The 23,858-nt window shown below is 31.5% G+C and overlaps 1 protein-coding gene and 2 non-coding genes across 3 annotated transcripts in view; all 3 read right to left on the bottom strand.

Moving 5' to 3' along the window:
• Positions 1–2,049: 2,049 nt before the first annotated feature.
• The window catches only part of LOC114187395 (serine carboxypeptidase-like 18), a 33,866-nt gene continuing 12,057 nt past the window's right edge, over positions 2,050–23,858 (bottom strand). Inside the window, exons 8-14 of the mRNA XM_028075645.1 lie at positions 18,028–18,114; positions 17,600–17,713; positions 7,765–7,836; positions 7,543–7,661; positions 7,131–7,244; positions 2,381–2,438; positions 2,050–2,242 (exon numbers count right to left, since the gene is read on the bottom strand). Of these exons, the coding sequence (XP_027931446.1) occupies positions 2,159–2,242; positions 2,381–2,438; positions 7,131–7,244; positions 7,543–7,661; positions 7,765–7,836; positions 17,600–17,713; positions 18,028–18,114 (648 nt within the window). The 3' untranslated portion in view covers positions 2,050–2,158. The remainder of the gene's footprint in view (positions 2,243–2,380; positions 2,439–7,130; positions 7,245–7,542; positions 7,662–7,764; positions 7,837–17,599; positions 17,714–18,027; positions 18,115–23,858) is intronic.
• Positions 13,006–13,088, bottom strand: LOC114189328. The gene has a single exon (XR_003605632.1). It is a non-coding gene; the product is annotated as a small nucleolar RNA snoR53Y (small nucleolar RNA).
• LOC114189323 lies at positions 13,343–13,439 on the bottom strand. The gene has a single exon (XR_003605627.1). It is a non-coding gene; the product is annotated as a small nucleolar RNA snoR69Y (small nucleolar RNA).

The raw sequence follows: 23,858 nt of genomic DNA, 5'->3' as shown, positions 1-23,858 counted from the left end.
GAGAGTAATTTATTTATTTGGAGAATTTGAAATTATTTAAAACAAAATGATATATTTTGATGAGTAAATTAAAATTAAGAAATTTTAAGAAGATATTTTAAATAACTAAAATGATAGAATTTGAAATTCACTCAAAAAAGAAGAAAATTGAATCCTCAAGTTATGGAATTGCTCATTGGTTAATGATCTATGATGCATGATACTTCAAAGTAGGTCACGTATTCATGTCCTACACGTATTTATGTCTGATACTTTACCGATACTTAACAATGATTTAATGAAGTATATAATCTATAAAACAATAGTACTTTTGTGATGACAATAATTTATAAGTTTTTATTTTGACAGTATTTAATAGGTATTATTTTAGTTTGGATTCACACAATAAGAATCATATAGTTATCGTGTTTTTAAGAATTTTTGTATAATTTTTAACAGGATTTGGTTATGCATTGAAGCCTAAAGCCCTACCTTTTTTACCTTGTCTCAAAATAACCAATGCCAAAGCCCTTCCCTACATTAGTGTTTTGACTTCAATAAACACAAAGCACTCTATGTATTTGTCTTTGTCTGAAAGGCTTATGCTTGACATATGACAAAGATAAACAATCTTGAGAATTTTATGGTATAATTAAGATATTATAAATTTTTATTCTATGTTGCATAGATGTTTATTTTAAAGGTCTTACAAGAGCATATCATATAGACTTGTTTACATCAAAGATCCTTTTGAATGTCAAGTCTACACTTACCAACAACTTTGTATGGTCTTGACTTTTATTCCAGTTTGGATAAAATCCATCTTACATAGGCATGATAAGTTATAGCAAGTATTAAGTTGTTGGTTGAAGAAGAGATAAGCAATTAATTCTACATAAATGAATGCATATGTCTATGCATGAACGTGGAGAAATGCAACATGGAGAACAAAGGATAGGTGTTAAACTTGTAGCCACATCAAGTTTAATAAAAAATCTAAGTTTCCCTCAAATGTAATAAAGGGCTAGGGGTTGAAACAGTTGAAATGTAAATGAACAACAAAAACTGAAGTGCAATCTGAATAAAACATTGATTAGACAAAACAATTCAAAATACCATGTCCAAACGATTCAATAAAGTGGTTTCATAAGATATCTCTAACTAACACATCTCTAACTTACATGTTTATTAAATGCTTTCATTTATTACTCACATGAATTATGCTCTAATTTATATATTCTGCTTAAATATCACATGGCTCATATTAAATGCTCAATGTAGTTATTATCAATTTTAGAAATAATTTATTTGTTAAATATACAATTAAAATGCCCTATTCTAAACATATTATTATATTTTTTTATATGATTTTTCTCGTAGTTTTTTATTTTTTTTTCTCATTTTCAATATTTAAAAATTACTTAGAAGATGACACCTCATATTATAAAAAAAATTTGTCAAAATTTAGTAGTCAAAGTATCATTATTATTATGATTATTGTACACTAGCATAAGTGTAATATTTTAGGTCATCAATAATCAATCTTCACTTCAGCAGCAGAAAATCAACCAAATAACATATTAATTAGTTTATGTAATTTTTCTTTTGTTTATCTCGGTTTTAGGCTAGATTGGACCTTTCTATTTAAAATTTTAGTTGAAAGTTGTATTATATTGAAAAATATTTGTATTTTAGATTTTAATTTGAAACAAAACCAAGTAAATTTGAAAAAAAAAACTAAAAATTTGCTTTGGATATTACATGGTCCGATATAAATTTTAGATATAAACCACATTTATGTCTAATTCGTTAGTATCCAACACAAATTAAATTTTTTCTGTCAATATTTTTGTCTTATATGGATTGCATCTATGTTAAAATGTTATATATATATATATATATATATATATATATATATATATAATACAAAAAATATCTGACTGTAAAAAACTTCTAATGATTGAGCATAAAAATACATAAAAAGAAAGAATAATGGTAACGATAGAGAGAAAGTAAAAAAAAAAAAAATCTAATAGATTTTTTTTTTCAAATTGTTGATATGACAATTACATTAACCGTTTCTCAACATAATAAATTATAAACAGATAAAATTATAATTTTAGAGATAGTTACATAAAAAAAAAGGGTTCAAAGAAATCCATGAAGTTGAAGCATAATCTTAGATAAGAGAAAATGAAAACCATCTATTGATCAAATTGTAAACTTCCTTGGGTTTAAATGTTTGAGCCACATGTCCAGCACCCTGCATTATATTGGAATGGCATTGCACATAATCAAAATTCTGAAGAGAAATCTCTAATTAATTAATATATATTACCAAAACATGATAACCAATTAATTGAAATAAATAATAAATCCTAAAACTCAGTGTTGTACTTGCCTTCACGATTGCATATGTAAAGAAGTGATCTTCTTTCATTTTATACAGTTCTGTGTACCTGTAAATATTTAAAGGAACAAGTAATTAACTAATATGATGGCAATTATAGTTTCTTCTTTAAAAAATGAATATATAATATCAACAGTGAAAAAAAAAACAATGTACAGAATGATAGCCAAATATACCCAATTAATTATTTAGAGAAATTACAAATAAAAATAAAACTGTAATAATTATTTTTGTTTAGCGCGTATAATAAATTTAGTTATATTGCTTAAACTTATTAAGAGATACTAGCATGAACGTATGTGTTTCCATATGTATTTTTGTATGTAAAAAATATTAATAATTTTGCAAGAATGAAATAAGGAGTTGTATTTAGGGATGTCAACCGGGTGGGTAGGATACAGGTACCTGCTAGATAAATATCTATCTTACTCATATCTGTGCGGGTATCCGTTATACGAGTACCCATATATATTTTTAATATTCACGGATATCCGTAGATATTTACAAAAGAAAAATTAATATTTAACAACATATTTTAACCATAAATTCAAATAAAAATACAATGTATAACATTCATAAATTTCAAACAAAGTGCAGATAACCCATTTAAATAGTGTTGAATGACAATTTACAAAGAAATGAAGATTTTTTAAAACCAATTGATAAAAAATAACACATTCAAAATTAATGTGTTAATATTTTAATATTTTTATTAATTATTTTTAATTTAAATTGGAGTATAACGAATATGAGTTTTCACGAATACAAATACTATGATACTTGTACCGCCCCGTTAATATGTGGGTATAAAAAAAACCCGAATCTGAATCCGTTACCTGTGGATATCTATTTACAATATTCACTTCCTATCCGTTGCGAGTTTTATCTGTGAATACATGCGGGTACAAAATTTTTTGGCATTCCTAATTGTATTGCTTTGTTTATTTTAAGTTAAAAAGATTATAGGATTATATTTTTATTTTATTAACAAATAAAATTATATTAAATCAATTGTATATAGTTAAAATTGACATTAAAATCAATTATAAAATTTGTTTCTCTTTATATAAATACTATAGAATAAAAATTTTACATACATTTTATCTCAATATTCAGCTTGTAAAATTTGTATTCCTTCATAGAATAACCAATGATTTTTGAATAAATTTTATCTCAATATTAAACTTGTATTTTGTATCAAAATTAGCATGGGATAGATTTATTTTTCATATTCCTTATTTGACAACCATAAAAGATGCTGAATACATGACAACAAGTATTATGTTTTTGGGCTTTTGATAAAAATACTAAATGTACAATGTAAATGAGGAACACTATAAGTATATACTTTATAAATGAGTTACAACATCCCAAAATGTTTTAATATAATTATATAATTATTTACTTATAAAGAAAAAAAAAACTTTTTCACACTCCATAAGTGGGCATCCATATTATTTATCACTTTATTTATTTGATTCTTAAATCAGCATCATTAAAAGGAGAATTTGAATCAACTACATTTTTTCTAGAAAGCTCTTAAAATGAAAAAAAGAGTTGTTTAAAAATATTTAGTATATTTTTACTATTATCTAACTACAAATTATCAACACAATCCAGTGTTAGATAAATTATTATTATTATTATTATTATATAACTTTTAAAATGATTATTAAAATAAATAAATAAATTATGCATTCTAAAATTAATATTCCTAACACAATCCAGTGTTAGATAAATTATTATTATTATTATATAACTTTTAAAATAATTATTAAAATAAATAAATAAATTATGCATTCTAAAATTAATATTCCTTTTATTTTTTTTATATCTTTCTTCTCCCTAATTTTTGCTCCTTTTATTCTCCTTTCCCACTCTTTCTTTTTTTTTAAATTATTTTCTTTTCTCTATTAATTTCAAGTCAATTCTACATAAATTATTTCTTGTATACTATTATTTTACACTTTCTCCTGCGTTTCTCTTCATAAAATATAAACTACCAAATTAATTAAAATTAAAAATAAATTAAAAATATTTTTCAATAATAAATTTATCATATATATATATATATATATATATATATATTAAATTATTCTCATTATGCTCTTATATCTCAAGTGCACCTACATGAATACTAGATTCGAGTATCCAATATGAGATATTCAGATCCTGGTATATTTTGAATCATTTCTAGATATTGAAAATTAAATAACTAAAGATATTATATATTTTGTATTACTAAATAATTCAAGTACACTAACATGATAACTAATTATTTTGTAAAAGATTATATGTAATTGAATATGTTTCACTTAACTAAATTTGTTTTATAATTATTCAAGGGTTTAAGAAGTCGATAAATACAAGCTACCATACATGAAGTAGTCACTAAATTCCTTTTACATTACTTACTATATTATCATAATCATACTCTTTAAACATTTACTAATTTGAGTTATTATAGGTGGATCTTTCTATGGTTTGTGAAGAGAATTCAATTCCTTTTCATCAGAGTTATAACTTTGACTATTTGATAGTCTCATATTTTCTCTCTAGAAGTACTTGATCTATTCTTGATAAGAACATTTGGAGCCCACCATGGGTCCACCATGGGACTCAGATAAAATTATTCCCTAACCATATTGCATATGGTATTTACCAAAAGTAGAACACATGCATCAACATTATCATACCTTGAGGTGTATCTTATGATTTTTGATTTGATCAAAATTCACATGGAGGCACTCCTTTAGAAATATGAGGAGAACATCCAAAATGTGATATTTGGTACTAAAGATATGTTTGATGAAGATATGAAAATCTTACAAAACTATCTCTAAGACAAGATTCAAGCTCATTGCAATAAGCTTCAAGCCCTTCATAACAAACTAACATAATGCTCTATCCAACGATCAAAATTGAAGAAGGATAAACTTGAGATTTTGAACAAATTGTAGAGTCCATGCAGGCCAACCTCACAAGGTTCCATCCATCACGCTAGTGGTGGTGAGGGTTCAAATTCCTAACAAGTATATTACAATTGATAAGTATGATGAGTTGGCCGATCTAGATGCCCCATGTAAAAGCTTATTTAACCCAAACTAATATTTTTTTTTAGGATTTGAAGGTACATTTTCAGCATTTCCCTACTACTCTTAAGGGACAAACTCTTGAGTGGTACTATTCTCTTTGCATAGATTTTATTGACTCCTTCAATAATTTCTTTCGTACCTTGATGTGTTAGTCGTAAATCTATGGTTGCCTCTTCAACCTTTCTTCAACATATTATTCAAAGAGATAATGAGATACTTGAACAATACATGGATGATTTGCTATTTTTGTTGGTAACATTCACAACATACACCTAGTGGTAGCCATGCATGCATTGTTATGTGGACTCCGCCCTAGCATATTAATATATTCCTTATATGCAAACCCTCTAGAAAATATGGATGAACGCCATTTTTTAGCAGCTCGATACATTAGTGTTGAGGAGAACTTCAATATGTGGAAACAACTGCCAAAAGCTCCATCCACCTCTACCAACACACATGCGTCAAAGAGACGACATGTTAGTAAGAAAATTAAAAATGTATGGCTTATATAGAAATTAAAAGTTGATAACTTTCAAAGACGAAAAGACTTTAGGACATAAAACGATAACACCCAAACGTCGTATCCTAGGGTAGTGTGTTGTACTCAAAATATTGCATCCCTAGGGCCATGTGTCATGAAGAGGGTGGATATCAGTTGTCAAAAAAATGTTACATTTCAAAACAAATCATTTCAAGGGAAAACCCTCATCAATGCGCAAAGGGATCATCACCTTGAGTAGACATATCATAATAACCTTAATGACTAAATAATAACTCGATATTACCAAAGGTCGCAAAGTGTCGACCTTAAACTCCATAACAAAATATCAACCTTGTTCTTGGTATTACCAAAGATCACAAAGCCTCGACCCTTTTCTTGAGGTTTCAAACTACCAAGTTTTGCAAAAATGTAGTCTTAAAACTAAATTGCTTATGTTGAACCTCAGATAGTGATAAAACTCATTCATCCAACATCACATATCACCTCTCTGTATTTTTGGCTTTTGAAATTAGGGAACTTGTGTACCTACCCAATTTAAGTACCCAACTCAAGATATTTGGATCTTGATATCTTTTGAACTAGCTCGACATATTCAGAACTAAATAAATAATTAAAGATATTCTATAATTTTTGTTACTCGAATATACTAATATGATAACAAATTATCTTATGAAAGATTCCAAGTGAATGTATATGTTTCAAGTAACTAAATCTATATTTGTTTTCTAACTTTATTCAAGAGCCCAAGAAGCCTACGAGTACAAGTTGTCAACTCGAGAGTACTCACTCAATTCTTTTATCATATAACATAGTTTCTAAATTCTTACCAATTTGAGAAATATAAAATCTTTTACAAACGAATCTCTCTTCAATTTTTTTTGGAGAAACACTCAGAAACAATCAGTCCATTCTCAATAAGAACATCTCTTGTAATTGTTTGCTAGTATTATTTCTCTCTTCTTCGATAAACAATATTTTAGTTTAAAATGCGAGGAAATATAAATTGATTCTTATAAAATATAATACATATAACTTCTCATTGGGGTATTATAAGTAGAGGGAGAAAACATTAAATTATAATTTTCAAACTAAAATATGTATTACTGCAAATAAATGGGATGATAATTCAAAAATTACTTACCCGGCAACTTGACCGTCGACAAACCATGCACGCCATTTGTCACGTATGGTCATGTTGAACGAATTGATCCAATGTTGTGTACCCAAATGTGGAACACTCATATCAAGATCACTACTGCATTTAATCATAATCCAAGACAATTAGTACTTAATAGTTTATTTTGATAATTTTTTCATAACATTTTGAAAAAAAAATAAATTAACATCTTTCGGGTGTAATTAACTTCTAGAATTTTTCTTACATTAATTTCTCTAATAGAGTATTGTTAGTTTATCGAGATATATATTTCGCTTTTTCCAAAATATTTAAACAAAACTCATTAAAATGGAGAGAGAGAGAAACGAACCAAAAAAGCACATTTTATTTTTTTTTTATCTGCAATGAAACGAATTTTAGTGTGGAAGTTAATTACCAGTAAACGAGAGCTTCAAGGTTGGCTTTTGTGAGATTCCGATAATATTGGACTGAGTTTTGCAAAGTTTGGGCGTATGCCATTGTCCTGTTGCATCTCAAGAATTCCTCTTTGGTTCCCTGTTGAAAGAGCATTAATTGTTGAATTACTTGCATGTATAGTTAACAACTTTTATTAATTAATTTCATTAAGTAACCCTTAAAATATAACTAATTTAATTACCTCTCTTATATGAAGGGCTCTCCTCACATTCTCATCATTTGCCCATTTGTCAACAAAGATATGATAATAGCTCTAAACACACAATTCATAACTTCAAGTTAGATTCAATTGAGAACTTTCTATATTCAATTTAAAATTGTAATCTAAAATCAATCCAAATTGACTGACATGTGAATTAAGTTTACCTGTGAAGAATACATTTTAGGTTGAGAAATTCTTCACTCATGATTTATTTATTTAATAGCAAGTTGATTCTTTGAAGGTTGAAAACACATGAGAGATGAATTTTAAAATTTCTTATATATAATAGAGAAAAGGAAATTCTTATCCTAATCATGATATTATAGTATTATTTGGTAGGAGATGTTCTTCATTGCATTTCCTAAAATTATTCTAGAGATATTTCTAATGTCTTAGTCTCTTAACTTTTATGCTATCAATTTTTTTATCATTAATATTAGGATGGATGCATATGATTAATGCTAACCTAGCTATGATTATAGAATGTATAGGTGATATATTTTTTTTCCGCCGAAAGAAGAGTAGAGAGATATTATTGTCCTTACATAAATGTAATACAGGTTTAACTAACAGAAATGATTAATACCAATTTCAACTTAAAACCTTAAGGTAATAGATTCACAAACCTTTTTTCTTATATGGTGTTCAACTTTCTCATTTTTACCTAATATGAGACTTAAACTCACACTTAGATTCCCAACAATAATGATACAATAACATTGTTATTGTTATTAAAGGAAACTTGTATTACTATAAAAGATGATTATATTCGTAAAATTCCTAAAATATTAAATGTATTACCTAAAAATTGTATATTATTTTCAGCTCGCTGGCTAGGCTTTGTAGCCGCAAAGCTTCCTTCATCCTTCATTCGTGACAATGTACTATATTTTAGTAGTTGATAAAGTCGCTATCTTTTGTAGATTGCCTTCCACTTGTAAGTAGTACCATAATGGTAAACATATATATATATATATATATATATATATATATATATATATATATATTATACACGACCCTTGAGAGATTTTTTGATGTCCAAACACCTAGTGGTGTTTGAATCCACAAATGCTTCTACCAGAGTGTCTTTGGCATGTCACCTAGCTCTTGCATAAACGAACACTTTACCAAGTAACCCTTTCAAATATCAAAGAATTAAAAGCTTAAAAATGAACTCACCTAGGATTTGACACGAACATGATAACAACACTCACAACATAAGTTATGTTTGAACAAGTTCAAACCACTGAATACATTATAATACTAAATATCTTTAAATATGGAATACAAAGGAAGAGGTGTATAAGTAAATTTCAAGTTTGACATTCCAAACTTGCCAAAGGTTTTTCTAAGATAGATAAACCTAAAGCACATATAAACATTCTTCGTAGTAGTTTCAAGATCCTTCACACTAAATTCGACATTCATCTTGGCCTTAAAACTTCCATCCCTGTGTTTGAAAATCCATTTACAACTAAACAACCTAGAACCCATAAGCTTGTGAATTGGCGTCCAAGTATTGTTCAACAATTTTATCTCTCAGTTCGTGGGTTCTAACCATTTAGATTTCTTCTTACTTACAAGGAAAAAAAAATACTAGAAGGTTTATCTTCTAACACATCACTTGAAATGTAACATATCACTTGAAACCATGGTTATCGAATCGAGATTCCCATTGTGAATCGTTTTGTGATTTTTTTAATCATGAATCGAATCTTATTATGAATCTTAAGATACTATTTCCTATATTTAAATGCTACTATCATATATTATAATTAAGTCAAAATATTTAATCCATGATAAGATACTATTTCCTATATTTAAATGCTACATCGTAATCTTATTCTTTAATTCATCATCTCCAAGATCAATGTCACTTAGATCATCATCTTCTTATTCTAATATAACATTTTATTGCAACTCATCTTCATCTTCATCCTTTTCCTCAACTTCTTCAACCATCCCTTCAATTTCATCAACATTTGTTGTTATAGTAAAACTTCAAAAACATTTCCCTAATGTCATCGAGAACAAATTTACAAGCAATGACATTCTCTTTTATTCCAACAAGATAATATTTCATTCTTGAAACACCACTCTAACAAGTATGTGAACAATACTTGAAGTGTGTCTAGTGTGCGCTTGTAGGCAATATGTGTCTCTTCGTGAGGTGTGTATTTGGTGAAGTGTAAGCATGGGCAGAATCAGGTGAAACAAAACTGAATCAGGAATCATACGATTCCAATACGATTCATCCAATTCATGTCCCGATTCCAGTCAGAAAACGATTCTCCTACCAATATGTATCGTGGAACAAAAAATTTGAACCGTATTGCGATATGCATCATACGATTCTAGCTACCATGCTTGAAACAACTAGGAGTATGTATTAAAATCTATATATTCATACCTTGCTGAAGCTCTAATCATTTTTTCTCATTTTATTTCTAGAAGCTTTGTAACTATCATTGACCCTTCTATCTTCACAAAAAGATTCTTTCTTTTTGTCTTCTACATACTCTCTAACTCTTCATTCTATAAAAACACATATGCTTCTTCTTTGTCATAATCCATCTCAATGTTTGCCTTCTCACCCACGGCTACATTATAGATGATATGCCTACACACCTTCTAAAGAGCCTATAAGAATGCATTTAATAATTCATGCATCCAAATTTCCTTGCTTCATATGAGCATAGATAAAACATCTAAAGATTCATAAATTATTAAGGTTGGGAGATTACCTGACTAGATTTCCTCAAGAGTCTTCACACCAAATGTAGTTGAAGGACATCATTTGTTGATCAAGTAGACAACATTAGCACTAGTTTCATCCCAAAACACCTTTGGATTTTAACACTTAACAATATACATATCACTCATTCCAAAATCGAATTATTGAATCCCTTGACTAGAACAATTTGTTAAGGAATCTTAATTACTTTCTAATGTCAATGTATGTCATTCTCCCAAACAGAAATAAAGACCATTATTAACTAATAACCACTTCATAGTCTTACCAATTTGGTTCTCCACTACATGTTTCCAAATTTTGAAAATTTCAAAGGTTTCATCCTTGGTCTTTTTAGGATAGACTAATAACTTCCTTGAGTAATAATCTATAATAGACAAGAAGCATCTAACACTAAAGTGTGATCCAATTTTAGATAGTCCCCACAAGGCAACACAAACATAGTCAATAATACCTTTCGTTCTTTGAGGTCCTACATTAAAGTAGACATTCTAAGTTTTTCCTTGGACGTAGTGTTCAGAAAATCTCCACCGATCAACTTTGTTGATGGGAAACAAATCTTGCTTAACTTGACTAAGCCTTTCTCACTTATATAATGTAATCTTCTATCTTATAATGATTCTTAGACAAGACAATATTCTTAATAGTAGAAGTTGAGCCAGATATTACATCTTGCAATGTATATAGGTCATTCTTCCTCACACTTTCATCACTATCATGGATCCTCTTTTAATCTTCAACATTCCCACTCACATTTAAACACATATATCACTTATTCTCAAGTTCCTAAAGGGATGTTAGGTTACATTTCATGCTAGGTATTAACCTAACTTCATCAAACAGTCTCTTAATTTTATCATGTAGACAAAACTTAATGGTTCCAACTCAAGTGATCTTATATTACTTTTTATCAACATGGAGAACTAAACCTCCTACAAGAGTTGTAAACTTCTAAAACCATAAATGGTTAGGTGTCATATGGAATAAGTAACTAGAATCCATTATCCAATAATAGTCATTAGTACTACTTAACACCACAAGAACCTCTAGTGATTCATAATCATCTTGCACCAGAGTTATTTCATCAAATATAGATAATTTTTTATAACTAGACAATTGACAAATTTAGAAGAAATGTTAAGGTTATTAGCCTTCTTTTATCTCTCTTGATATAACCCTTTTCATGTGACCTTTTCCCCTTAATGGAAACATCTGATATTTAATACAGGCCTGTCGCTGAATTTGACGTTAACCTCCTTTTACCTCCTCGATTTACACTGGTAAATGTTCTTCTCCTTACCACAATGTCTTCTATACAATTGGACTCCATAACAACAAATATGTCATTCAATTCCTTCGAGCTTAAACCTACACTACAAGAATGTAGTCTTTTTGAGTCGGCCAAAAAGTGACGAAACCATGCCAAAACCGACGATAATTGGAAAATGGCATCAGTTTAGCGACCATAAAGTGGACACGCCAATTCCTTTGATGCAAAGGTTCATTGCATCGGTCAAATGGGGACGAAGATTTGCTGCTTGGTTATCGTCGGCTTGACCCACGTAAAGGCACAAAAAATATAATAGTTATTTGTTATGCGTCGATTAAGCCTACGCATGATTGAAATAAAATATAATATTTAAAACGGCTTTCGTCGGTTTGGACAACACAAATGGAGGAAATTATTCAATATTTAACGAATTGGCATGATTGTAACGTGGGCTTAGCCGACGTAAGATATTAAAAATTTAAATCATTGGCGTCGGATAGTGTGGGCTTAGCCCACTCAAATCCTTGCAAATTTAGTAATGTGAAACCTTTCTCCAAACACATCCCAGATTTCGATGTGAGAAGTAGAGTGACACATAACGTGAAAACCTTAAATCTTTAATACTTTTGGGATCACCTGCACATCACACATTGTCTAATAATTTTCCAATAGTAATGCATCACTGTCACCACAAATAATCACCCTCGTAAAAAAGATTTATAAAAGACATGTGAAAAAGATTTTTTCTTAGTTGACATGATCTAGAAGACATGTAAAACTACTTCAGCCTTGTAGAAAGGGGAAGCTCCAATTTCATTAACTAATAAGCCCCTAAAATGTGGTTAATGGCATGCAACCAGGTATGCTATGGAATAGGTAGAAATATGTATACACATGAACATGGAACAAGGCATACTTACTTTTTTTAAGGGTTACTCCTTTAAAACATAATAGTCTCTTTTTGTATATTCATTTGCTTATGTGCATGATTCAAAGAAATGGTGGATGTAAAGTAAATTAGTTACACTCACTCACGTACACCTACAACAGGCCTCTAAGCATATTGTGTTCTGTCCAATAACCAAATCAAATGTCAAACATTCACCATCAACCTTTCCAAATCTAGTTCAAAAAAAAAAAATCTTTAAAAACCTGTAAACTTGAATATCAATATTGAAAAGTACCAATGAAATAGACTGGTTTCCTTAGTAATTCAACTGAAAATATCAATCATCTATAATCACAATTAGAATGGTAAAATGAGATAACACCATCGGAAACCTTTCTCGTGTACAAGCAGGAAATCTCCATCAATCCATTAAACATTAGGGAATTCTAAGGTTAAGATGTCAAATTTAAAATTCAGTAAATGACTTAATGTAAAAACAGATCTGCACTGAATTAACACAAAAGGGCATACAACAAAAATAATGAAGAGCAATTTCACAGTAAAGATCAAATGAAACTTTCTTAACTATTTCTAAAAACATCATAACTGAGGTAATCGAACAAAAAAAATGTATTGCTTATGGGAGAAAGTGGCTCAAAAAAATGTGGAAAATTCTATTCTCGGACCTTGCAATGGTGAAGGTCTCATAATGAGTTGGGATTACATTTATCGTCACTGACACAAAGAAAAAAGTGAGAGAACAAAATTGAAAATACAGCTCAAAAATCAAATAATATACAGTTCAAGATTTCAGCTCACTAAAAATGCTTAATCACAACGACCTAACTGGGAACCTAGTATAGAAAAATTACTCAGCCAATATGGGTTTATCACTTTTATTCAACAATACAATAAATGGGGTTTCAATCACTTACCTGAACCTTCAGAAATCCATCTGGTGCGAACGAAATCACGAACTAAACCCCTTCGCCCCTCGCAATGTCTGGCTGTTTCCACTGAATCACCTCCCAAATGTTCCTATCAATCACCTTTTCCTCGCACAGAAGGAAGTGGCTTTGCTGTTCAAAGAAAGAGGTTACTCGCGCTCTTCTTCGTGTGTTTGCAAATGTTTGCAGACAAAAGGGATTTCGTTTGCAGTCGATGTCATGGTCATCATAAAGCTGAAGGGTGAAAGAAATGACAGAGAAATCTGAAACTCGAACAAGGCCTTTGATGCTCGGTGAAAGCTCGTCATCGCTCCCACACTCTTCGCGAACGCGTTCATACTCACCTCGCAGAAAGGGGGAAAAGGGAAAGGGGGAAAAGGGAAATGTGAGATCTGAAAAGTTTCCCACCTAATAACTTCATAAGATTTTTTTTAAACTCAATCACCTATGCGTCGGTCATCTGACGAAAGAATCAATAATATTTTTTTATCAATTTCTTCGCTATGTGCGTCGGCTAAACCGACACCATATTTAAATTACAAAATAAAACAACATTATTTAAGGTCACGAGAATTTTTTTCATTTTAAATAAATTTTCTTCCATTAGAGTCGGATTTGCGTCCCTTAAGCCTACGTCCCTGGCGTCGGTACTGTATCCAACGCATGTCTTAGGACGCTAAATCGAAACATTCTTGTAATGCTACTTGAACCTCCTTAAGTAAGAGAGTCCTTCTTCCATGCAACAAGGTTTCTTTGAAATGGTCATTTATTTTAGGCCACAAACATAACAGTAACAATGGTTGATCTTCATCATCAATTTGGATGCCAATGCTCTCTAGATCTAAAAATAGCTTATTAAATTCATCTAATTATTCATTAATCAACTTTTTACCACTTATATTGTACAAGTACAATGCTTGTTAAAGATATAGAAAATAAATAAGATATTTTGACATCTACAAGCTGTCGATCATCCTTTATAATCCCATTGTGGTCTTCTCCTTTGAGTCTTGCTTCAACACCTTCTCATCAAGACTTGAAACATTCATGTTTTGAGCATTTTCCAGTAGTGTTTTCTTGTCTTTCTTCGCCATGACTAGTTAATCTTGGATTCATGCTTTAGTGTTTCAAGGAATTTTCATTTTATAAAGGAATTTTGGGATACAGTAAAGAAAGAGTTTATAGTATTTTAGATAATGATATAACACTATGCAATGTTGTTTTTATATCTAATAATAGATGTGCTAATACGATATGCATATAGTCTTCAACTAACATTGTACTTCATAAAGATTTCTATCTTTATTTAATGTTGCAAGAAGTGTTTGTTCTTTTGTTTAATCTTGTAGATGTTAAAAGACAATTGCACTCTTTTATACTATTGGTGAATCTCTTGAGGGAGGATTTACCGAATAAACTCAATATACAAAGCAAAATATAAGTTAAACTCGTATAAAAGATTAACATATTCTAATTCAAAATCTTAACACAATGTGTTTATAGGTATTATTTCTTATATATTACTAAACATTTTTATTTATATTCAATGCAACCTAAACCGACTTAGATTCCTAACACAACACTTAACTATTCGTAAGTGTTGTATTAACTAAATAATATTCAAAATAATGGCCAAATGAATAATCCAAATTGTTAAATAAAGTATAAAAGAGTTAAGTAATAAATTCTCTAATATATTTCTTCCAACACATCCTTTATTGTTAGTAAATTTTTGGTTAAATCATTCCAGAGGTCCCCATTTTCATTTGACTCAATTGAGTCCCTATTTTTGAAAATTCGTTGCAATCAATTCCTTTCCGTTAGGTGTATAGTAATGGTGTTAATTATGTGCCACGTGTCAACACGTGATTTTTTTGACTTTTTTTAAATTTTTAATTTTTTTATATATATTTTTAAAAAAATTAAAATTGCCACGTGTCAATGTTGGATGTGAAAAGTTTCAATGTAGTCCCTATATTTATTATTTTGTCTCAATTTGGTTCCAAATTTTTTAAAATTGAATCAATTTCATCACTGTATCAAATTTAATTTTTATATAAATTTTACAATGATATTTTTATTATAGTTGATATTTTTAACAAAATTGAGTTTATTTAAACGTATATTTTGCACTGATATTTATTTAATTTTTTTAAAATATTTATATATCTATAATTTATAGATAAATGTTAGAGTTGCTTTAAAAATAAAAACTTTATAAATTTAAATATAAAATTTTAAATATAAATTCTAACATTTGTTATAAATTATTGATATATAAATATTTGAAACAATATTTAAATAAAGTTCAATGCAAAATATACATTTAAATAAACTTAATTTTGTTAAAAATATCAATTATAATAAAAATACCATTGTAAAGTTTATATAAAAATTAAATTTGATATAGGGATGAAATTGATTTAGTTTTAAAAAAATTGGGACCAAATTGAGACAAAATAATAAATACAGGGACTACATTGAGACTTTTCACATCCAATAGTGACACGTGGCACTGCCACTGTCACATCACATTGTCTCTGTCACATAACACAATGTCAGATTTGTTGGCAAAAGCAATACAAGTCTAAATGCTGGAGCAAGATTTTGATGATGATAAAAGAAGCCTGAAAGCCATCTGAAAGTCAATATGAAGAACATGTGTTGTTATGCTTAAAGCTATCTTGTAAAGTGTAATTAGAATAGTTAGAATCAGTATTGCACAAAGAAAATTCTGGTACTTCTTGAAAAATTGAAGTGATAATCGATTATCACTTAGGATAATCGATTATCCTGAGCTGAACCAATTTTTTCAAGAAAGCACTGGAATAATCGATTATCACCTCTGATAATCGATAAAACACACTGAAATAATCGATTATCAGTGATAATCGATTATCCTGGTCAGTTGGGCGCGACTGTTCAACTTTTTGACCTAATTTCTAGAACCCCTATTTAAAGAACATCAGAGTTACTTCTCACTTACCTTTTTGAGAAGCTAGAGTGCTAGTGTTGTGACTGCAAGAGAGTTCTCTGAGTGTTCTCAATAGAAGCTTTGAAAAACCTAGTGTGGGTAGAGCAATAACTTTTCCTGAGAGTTGTTCTAGGAGATTGAGTGTTGTTGCTGTTGCTAGGAAAGCTAAGGTCAAGGTTCTCTGTGTGATTCAGAGAAAGGTGTTCATCTCTTGTGTGTTCAAGAGAGGTGTTTTCTTTCTTTACTCTTTTACTATCTGATTGTAATCTGTTATTTGTTAGTGATTTAGTTAATCTCGTTTTTGAGAGATTAACAACTGGACGTAGGGTCTTTTGATCCGAACTAGTATAAATACTTGTATTCAATCTTCTTCTCTATCTCTTTATTTCATATGTTATTATGTTTAAAGAAATTAATATTTGATTTAATCGATAAATTTTGGAAAAATTTTAAAGTATTAATTTTATTATCTAAAACCAATTCACCCCCTCTTGGTTTTTGTCCAAACGCTTAAACATTCCTCTGCGCGATACCAACAAGATTGACACGTGGCAATTTTAATTTTTTTTTTTAAATATTATAAAAAAAAATAAAAATTAAAAAAATTAAAAAAAAGTCAAAAAAACCACATGTTGACACGTGGCACATAATTAACACCGTTACTGTACACCTAACAAAAAGGAACTGATTGCAATGAATTTTCAAAAATAGGGACTCAATTTAGTCAAATGAAAATGAGGGGACCTACTTGAGATCTCGCTACAAAAATGAGAACCTCTGAAATGATTTAACCTAATTTTTTTTAAAAATTATAGAATCACAAATTTAAATAACCTTTATCAAGTATAAAATAAGACATGTCAATTTGTGATTTTAAATAAATTTTTAACCTTAATAAATAATATATATGATATAAAAAAAATAAGAATAATTTAATTCCTTTAGCCAAACACAAGTTTAAAGAGAGAAGAATTTACTCAACTCTACACCAAAATGTAGGAGGATCTTGAAGTTCTTGTAGCATTTCTCGATTCAAACCAGGCGTAGTAGCACAAAGAGGTTCCATAATTTGTTGTTCATTTATGTAACGAACTAGCTGCAAATCAATCCATTATTGAATACTGTACATATTAAGCAGAAAATGAAATAAGCTCCATGACTGGTCAGACAAAAATTTCTTCCAAAGAAAAAAAAAATTATACATAAACTAAAAATCATATTTTAAAGACACTAAAAGAAAATAATTTGTATAACTTGATTTATATATAAATTCATTTTAACTTTAGAAAAATTAATGTTATGTTTTCCCTACAAAGTATTTATCTATAAGGTTTTTTTTCTTCATCAAACTCTTTAATGAGTAAACCAAACAAATGTACACATATCTAAAAGTAAAGAATTAATACTGACCTCAGAATAAGCTTCATAATCTGAGACACACTTTGTGTTTTGTGGATCAATGCTTACATAATCACCGTTACAGTTTTCTTTCATAGACTGCAATTGTTTTCAAGTAAATAGGATGCCATGTTAGGTGACACGTAAAGGTGAGATAATGAGAAGAGATGATTGTTTATTATGTTTTTATTTTTCAAAAAGTAAAAATTTTCAAGTAACATATATTTCTTAATATTTATTAAATACTTTTTTATGAAAAATAAAAATAAAATTCAAATAATATAATAATATTATGAAGAATTCAACATATTTTTTAATATCAAATAATAATAAAATATAATTTTATAAAATTTAAAACTCCATTCAAAAATGCTGACTTCACATCCCTATGCAAGATTGTCCATCTGTGTTGAGCTGCTAAGGAAATCAACAACCTGATTGTTTCCATCCTCGTCACTGGAGCGAATACTTCATCATAGTCTATTCCTTCCTTCTGCTTGTACCCCTTCACTACGAGTCAAGCTTTATATCGCTCAACTTCTCCTTCAGCGTTTGTTTTCTTCTTGTACACCCACTTTACGCCAATAGGTCGAGCTCCTTTGGGCAGATCGGTTAGCTCCCACGTGTTGTTGTGTTCGATTGCTCTGATCTCTTCATTCATTGCCATTTGCCACTTCTCCTCTTGCATGGCCTCTTCAAAGCTCAAGTCTTCCGAATCTGCCAAGAAACATACAACATGTACTTCACCAGTCGAGTTGTATATGTCTTGCAAGCTTCGCGCTCTAGGCTATAGAGGTTCATCTTCTTCATCAGAAGTATCATGATCTCTCACAGTTGGTGGTGTATCTACTTACAAGCTTCTAGACTCCTTCTCCGAGTTGTTCCACTTCCACTCGCTCTCTTCATCAACTTGAACATCTCAACTCATAATCACCTTCTTTGTTATTGGGTTGAACAACCTATACGCCTTGGTTTTTTCATCGTACCCAATAAACACGTACTTCTTGCTCCGATCTTCAACTTTGGTCCTTTGTTGAGCTAGAACATGACCATAAGCAATGCTGCCAAACACTTTTGAGGTGAGACACACTCGACTTTCTTCCACTCCAGACTTCTTGCGGTGTCTTCTCGTTCAGCTTAGCATGTGGACATCTATTTTGCACATAGATGGCACATTGCATTGCTTCCGCCCAAAACTCCTTAGACACGTTCTTGCTTTTCAACATTGTACGAACCATGTCAAGTATGGTTCCATTTTTCCTCTCAGCTACTTCATTTTGTTGGGGTGAGTATGGTGCTGTTAGAAATCTCCTTATTCCTTGCTCCTCACAATACTTCATGAACTCGGATGAGATGAACTCGCCTCCTCGATCAGACCTAACAGATTTGATAGGCATGTCGGTCTCCTTTTCAACCATTGCTTTGAACCTTTTAAACACTTGGAACACCTCAGATTTCTCCTTCAAAAAATACGCCCATGTTTTTCTTGAAAAATCATTTATGAAAGAAATGAAATACCTTTTCCCACTGAAAGATTCAAGGGTAATTGTTCCACAAATGTCTGTGTGAATTAATCTGAGTTGTTCCTTTGCTCGGTACTCGACAGTCCTCGGAAATGAGGTCCTTGGATACTTCCCGAGCATGCACTCTTCACAAAATTTCTTTTCAAACTCCACAGTCGGGAGTCCTCGCATCATTTCCTTTTTCACCAACTCAGCCAACCCACCAAAATGCAAGTGGCCAAACCGGAAGTGCCACATCATAGCTTCATCCTTCACGTCATGTTTTAAGCACCTCTCTTGGACTATTTGCAAGTCCAGCTTGTACATCCTGTTCTTCTTCATCTTTACTCGGGCAATCAATCGATATGACTTGTCTTATAAGTATAGTACTCGGTCTTTCATCATAACCGAGTAGCCTTTCTCCATCAGTTGGCTCATGCTCAATATGTTGCTTTTGAGATCGGGTACAAAGTACACGTCTATGATTTCTCCAACTTGGTTATTCTTCTGTAGGTACCAGATTGTACCCCGGCCTTTTACTGTCACCTTTGATGCATCTCCAAATGATACGTGTCCAACATCAACTTTAGTGAGCTCCTTAAAAAGATTCTCGTCCCCACACATGTGGTTGCTTGCTCCTGTATCAAGGTACCAAACTAAGTTGTCAAAACAGCTCAGACTTAGCTCCACACCTGATCTCCTGGACATCATTAATATTCTTTCTTCCTCAACATCCTCATAAAGGAAGTTCGTTTCCTTCTTGTTTTCAGATCGGCAATCCTTCGCGAAATGTCCAACCTTCCCACAATTGTAACATTTGACTCCTGAGTAGTAGTCTTTGGCAAAATGACCATACTTAACACATTTGAAGCCCTTAACTCCTGAGTTGTTTGATTGACCTCCTCGGCCTCTACCACCACGACCTCCACCTTGTCCTCGGCCACGCCAATTTTGTTGGTCGACCTATTCTTGACCTTTTTCATATCCTCTTCTGCCTCTACCACCTCGGCCTCGAGTGTTCTGAGTATAAGGAACCTTCTTCTCCCTAATGGTTGCCTTTGCTTGGAGTGCTTGATCAAGGGACTCCTTCTTCTTCTTCCTTCTCCGCTGCTCATGCGCTTCAAGCGACCTAGCAAGCTTTTCCACTGAGAACGCTGTCAAGTCCTTGGATTCCTCTATTGTGCAAACTATATTCTCGAAGTTGTTGGTTAACGACCTCAAGATTTTCTCCACCACTCGACAAGCGGACAACGTCTATCCATTTCTACCGAGCGGATTCGCTACGATCTCAACTCGGGAGACGTACTCGGCAACCCCTTCATCTTCCTTCATCCTCATCCTTTCAAGCTCGCCTTTGGGAGTTTGAAGCCGAACTTGCTTCACATGGTTATCCCCTTTGTATGCCTTCTCTAGAATATCCCACGCTTCTTTTGAAGACATAGCATTTGCTATTTTCTCAAAGCTGGATTCATCAACAACTCGGTACAGCACGTACAGCCTATTCTGGTCGTCGGGCCCGCCCAAAACTTCAGTGTCATCGGGCCTGTCCAGTCTGTACAGGTTGTCGAGCAAGGCTCGTCCGAGTCTAAATTTAGCCTAGTTCATCTCAACCTAACTAAAAAATTTAAATTGAAAATTTGGATTGGATATTTTTGGATTATCCATATTTGAAAATCTTGTTTTAGAGAATGGATCCATTAAAATGGATTGATTTTTAATAAAATAGATTGGATTAGAACAAAAGTGGATCAGATCAAGAAAATTAGATTTTTTGTCCACCCCTATTATTTACTAAGCAGAAAAAAGTCTTTAATTGATATTTAAATTATTAAGGGTTAAATATGTTTTTGGTCCCTCAAGTTTCAGTGAATTTTAGAATTAGTCCCTTTTCAAAACCTTATACCAATTTAGTCCTTCATTGTTAGAAATGCGTGGATTTAGTCATTCTTATCAAATTTTGTTAAGTTTATTTGACATTTTAAACGCATTTTATGATAATATTTGAGTTAACATTGAAACGAAAATATGTCAAACGGTGTAAACAATTCAAATACTATCATAAAATGTGCTTGAAATGTCAGATAAACTTAACAATATTTGGTTAAAAGGACTAAATTCATGCATTTTTAAAGGTGAAGGACTAAATTGGTCAAAAGTTTTGAAGAGAGACTAATTCCAAATTTCACTGAAACTTGAGGGACCAAAAACATATTTAACCTAATTATTAATTATCAATTAATCGATACTCTTTAAATTAATAAAATTTCATAATATATACTTGCAACGAGCACAAGTGGTGGTGGTTCCAAGGGAGGATCAATGCGAAAGAGGTATGCAGTGGAGGCTAGGGTTCCAAGGTAGGGCCAATGGGAAGGACGCAAGAAAAGTGGAGGCTAGGGTTTTAGGGAGGGCTAATGCGGAGGAGGCGCACACTATAAGATCTAGGAAATTTAAATAAACAATAAATATTTAATTAGAAAAAATTGTGGATTGGGAATACATTTAAAAGAATTAAATGGCCCACATAAAAAGGAACAATGGTAGCTTAAGCGATTGAGCATGTTAGGTGGTGTAAAGAAAACGTGGGTTCGAGTCTTGCGTATGCCATTAATGTGTTATTTATTTTATTTTTGCATGCCTAAAGGTGTGATGTGTCCTTGTATTGGTTTATGTGCATGAAATAACATGAAACATGTGATGGCTTAATGGTTATGCATATTTTTGGTAATAGGATGAATGTGAGTTCAAACCTTGCCTAGTGCTAAATAGTTTTTTTTTGCACTTGAATTAGTGTTCAATGGTAGATACTTGAATATCACATTTCTGGATTTCTACCCAAAAACCGACTGGCGGTGTTCATGGCCCGCCAGGCGACTCATACAATGCAGGCTAAATTTTCTGCTTTTTGGCTGGATTCTATGATATTGTGGGCTTTTTGTACATTTCCTAATTCGTGTCTATTGATATTTGCCACTGTTTGATGATACCTGTAATGATTTTATGGTCATACGTGATTATTGAATATGCATGAATACTGGAAACATGATTATAAAGCATTCTTTGTGAAATTGGATTATTGGATTGAGTTTGGGAGTTTTGGGTTTCTCACAGGTGCAAAAATCTGGATTTTTCCCAAGGTCCTGATGCACCGCTTGACGGCAAGTAGGTACCGCTAGTTGACACCCAGAAAGTACAACAAAATAGGTGTTTATGGTGGGTTGGTGCAGGCTGGGTGTTTTGGGGAATTACTAATTGTGAATGCATGTAATTGATATAAAATGAGTAGATAAGCAATGTCGTGGATTTAATGCTTAATTCATGAATGTATAAGTATGTGAAAATGAAATTTGGGATGAGGTATTGGGTAAAGGAATTAATGCAAGTGCTGCCTGTTATGAATATATGATTGTGCATGACTTGTGTACAAATTGTGACTTTTGGTTTCAGAGTTTATCTTTTGGATTGCTTAGTGTGAGATTAAGGTGAGCGTATATGACTATGTGATGACATGAATTTTGGGGTTGACATGAGGGATTGATGGAAAGGGATTTCCTCTGGGTATTGTCTGGGATAAGCCTTGGATTTTGTATGAGAATATGCTTTATTTGGTTGCTGTTTAGAGTTCCTATGAGTATGATTGACTATTGGATAAAGTAAAGTGTTAGCATAGTTTCAATTGTGAATGCATGTATATATGGATATATATTTGATGTATGAGATATGGGTTTGTGCAAATTAAGTTGAATTGGAGTAGGGGATTGTGTGCTGATACACTTGGATGTATATATGGCATGATTTTATGGTTGGACCTTGCTTTGGACCCTTAAAACCAAAAATTGTTCTCACTTCTGATGTAGCGCCTGGTAGATGGATTGGACCGCTAGGAGATAGGCTTATTAGGGAAGTCCCTAGAACGTGTGGTGCCCGACGGTGTCTTGGAACGACCAAGTGTCTGCATTGCAACGTCGCTTGGCGACTCATAGGCTATGCCAAGCGATAGTGCAATGGTAGTATGCGTTGAGATGGATTTTTGTGTGTTGCGTAGTGATGATTTTGGTCTGGGATATGCTTATGTGGATTACGAGCGAGGAGGTTCGTAATGGAGTTGGAAATGCGTGATTAATATAGATGGGGAGGTTCATAACAGTTGGTGTTCACACGTGTTGGACTACGAGCATGAAGGTTTGTAGAGTTGGACCACGAGCGGGCAAGTTCATGGAAGCATTGGAATCCCTAAGACCATGGTTGAGTGTGTGCTCGTCTCATATAGGTTATGAGACAGGGGTGACATGGTATAAAGGTTTTATAAATGAGAAAATGGTTAAGTTGATTAGGGTGAGT

This window comes from Vigna unguiculata, chromosome 6 (genome assembly GCF_004118075.2).
Source record: "Vigna unguiculata cultivar IT97K-499-35 chromosome 6, ASM411807v1, whole genome shotgun sequence".
Taxonomy (NCBI): Eukaryota; Viridiplantae; Streptophyta; class Magnoliopsida; order Fabales; family Fabaceae; genus Vigna; species Vigna unguiculata.
This window is presented reverse-complemented; position numbering and strand designations above follow the sequence as displayed.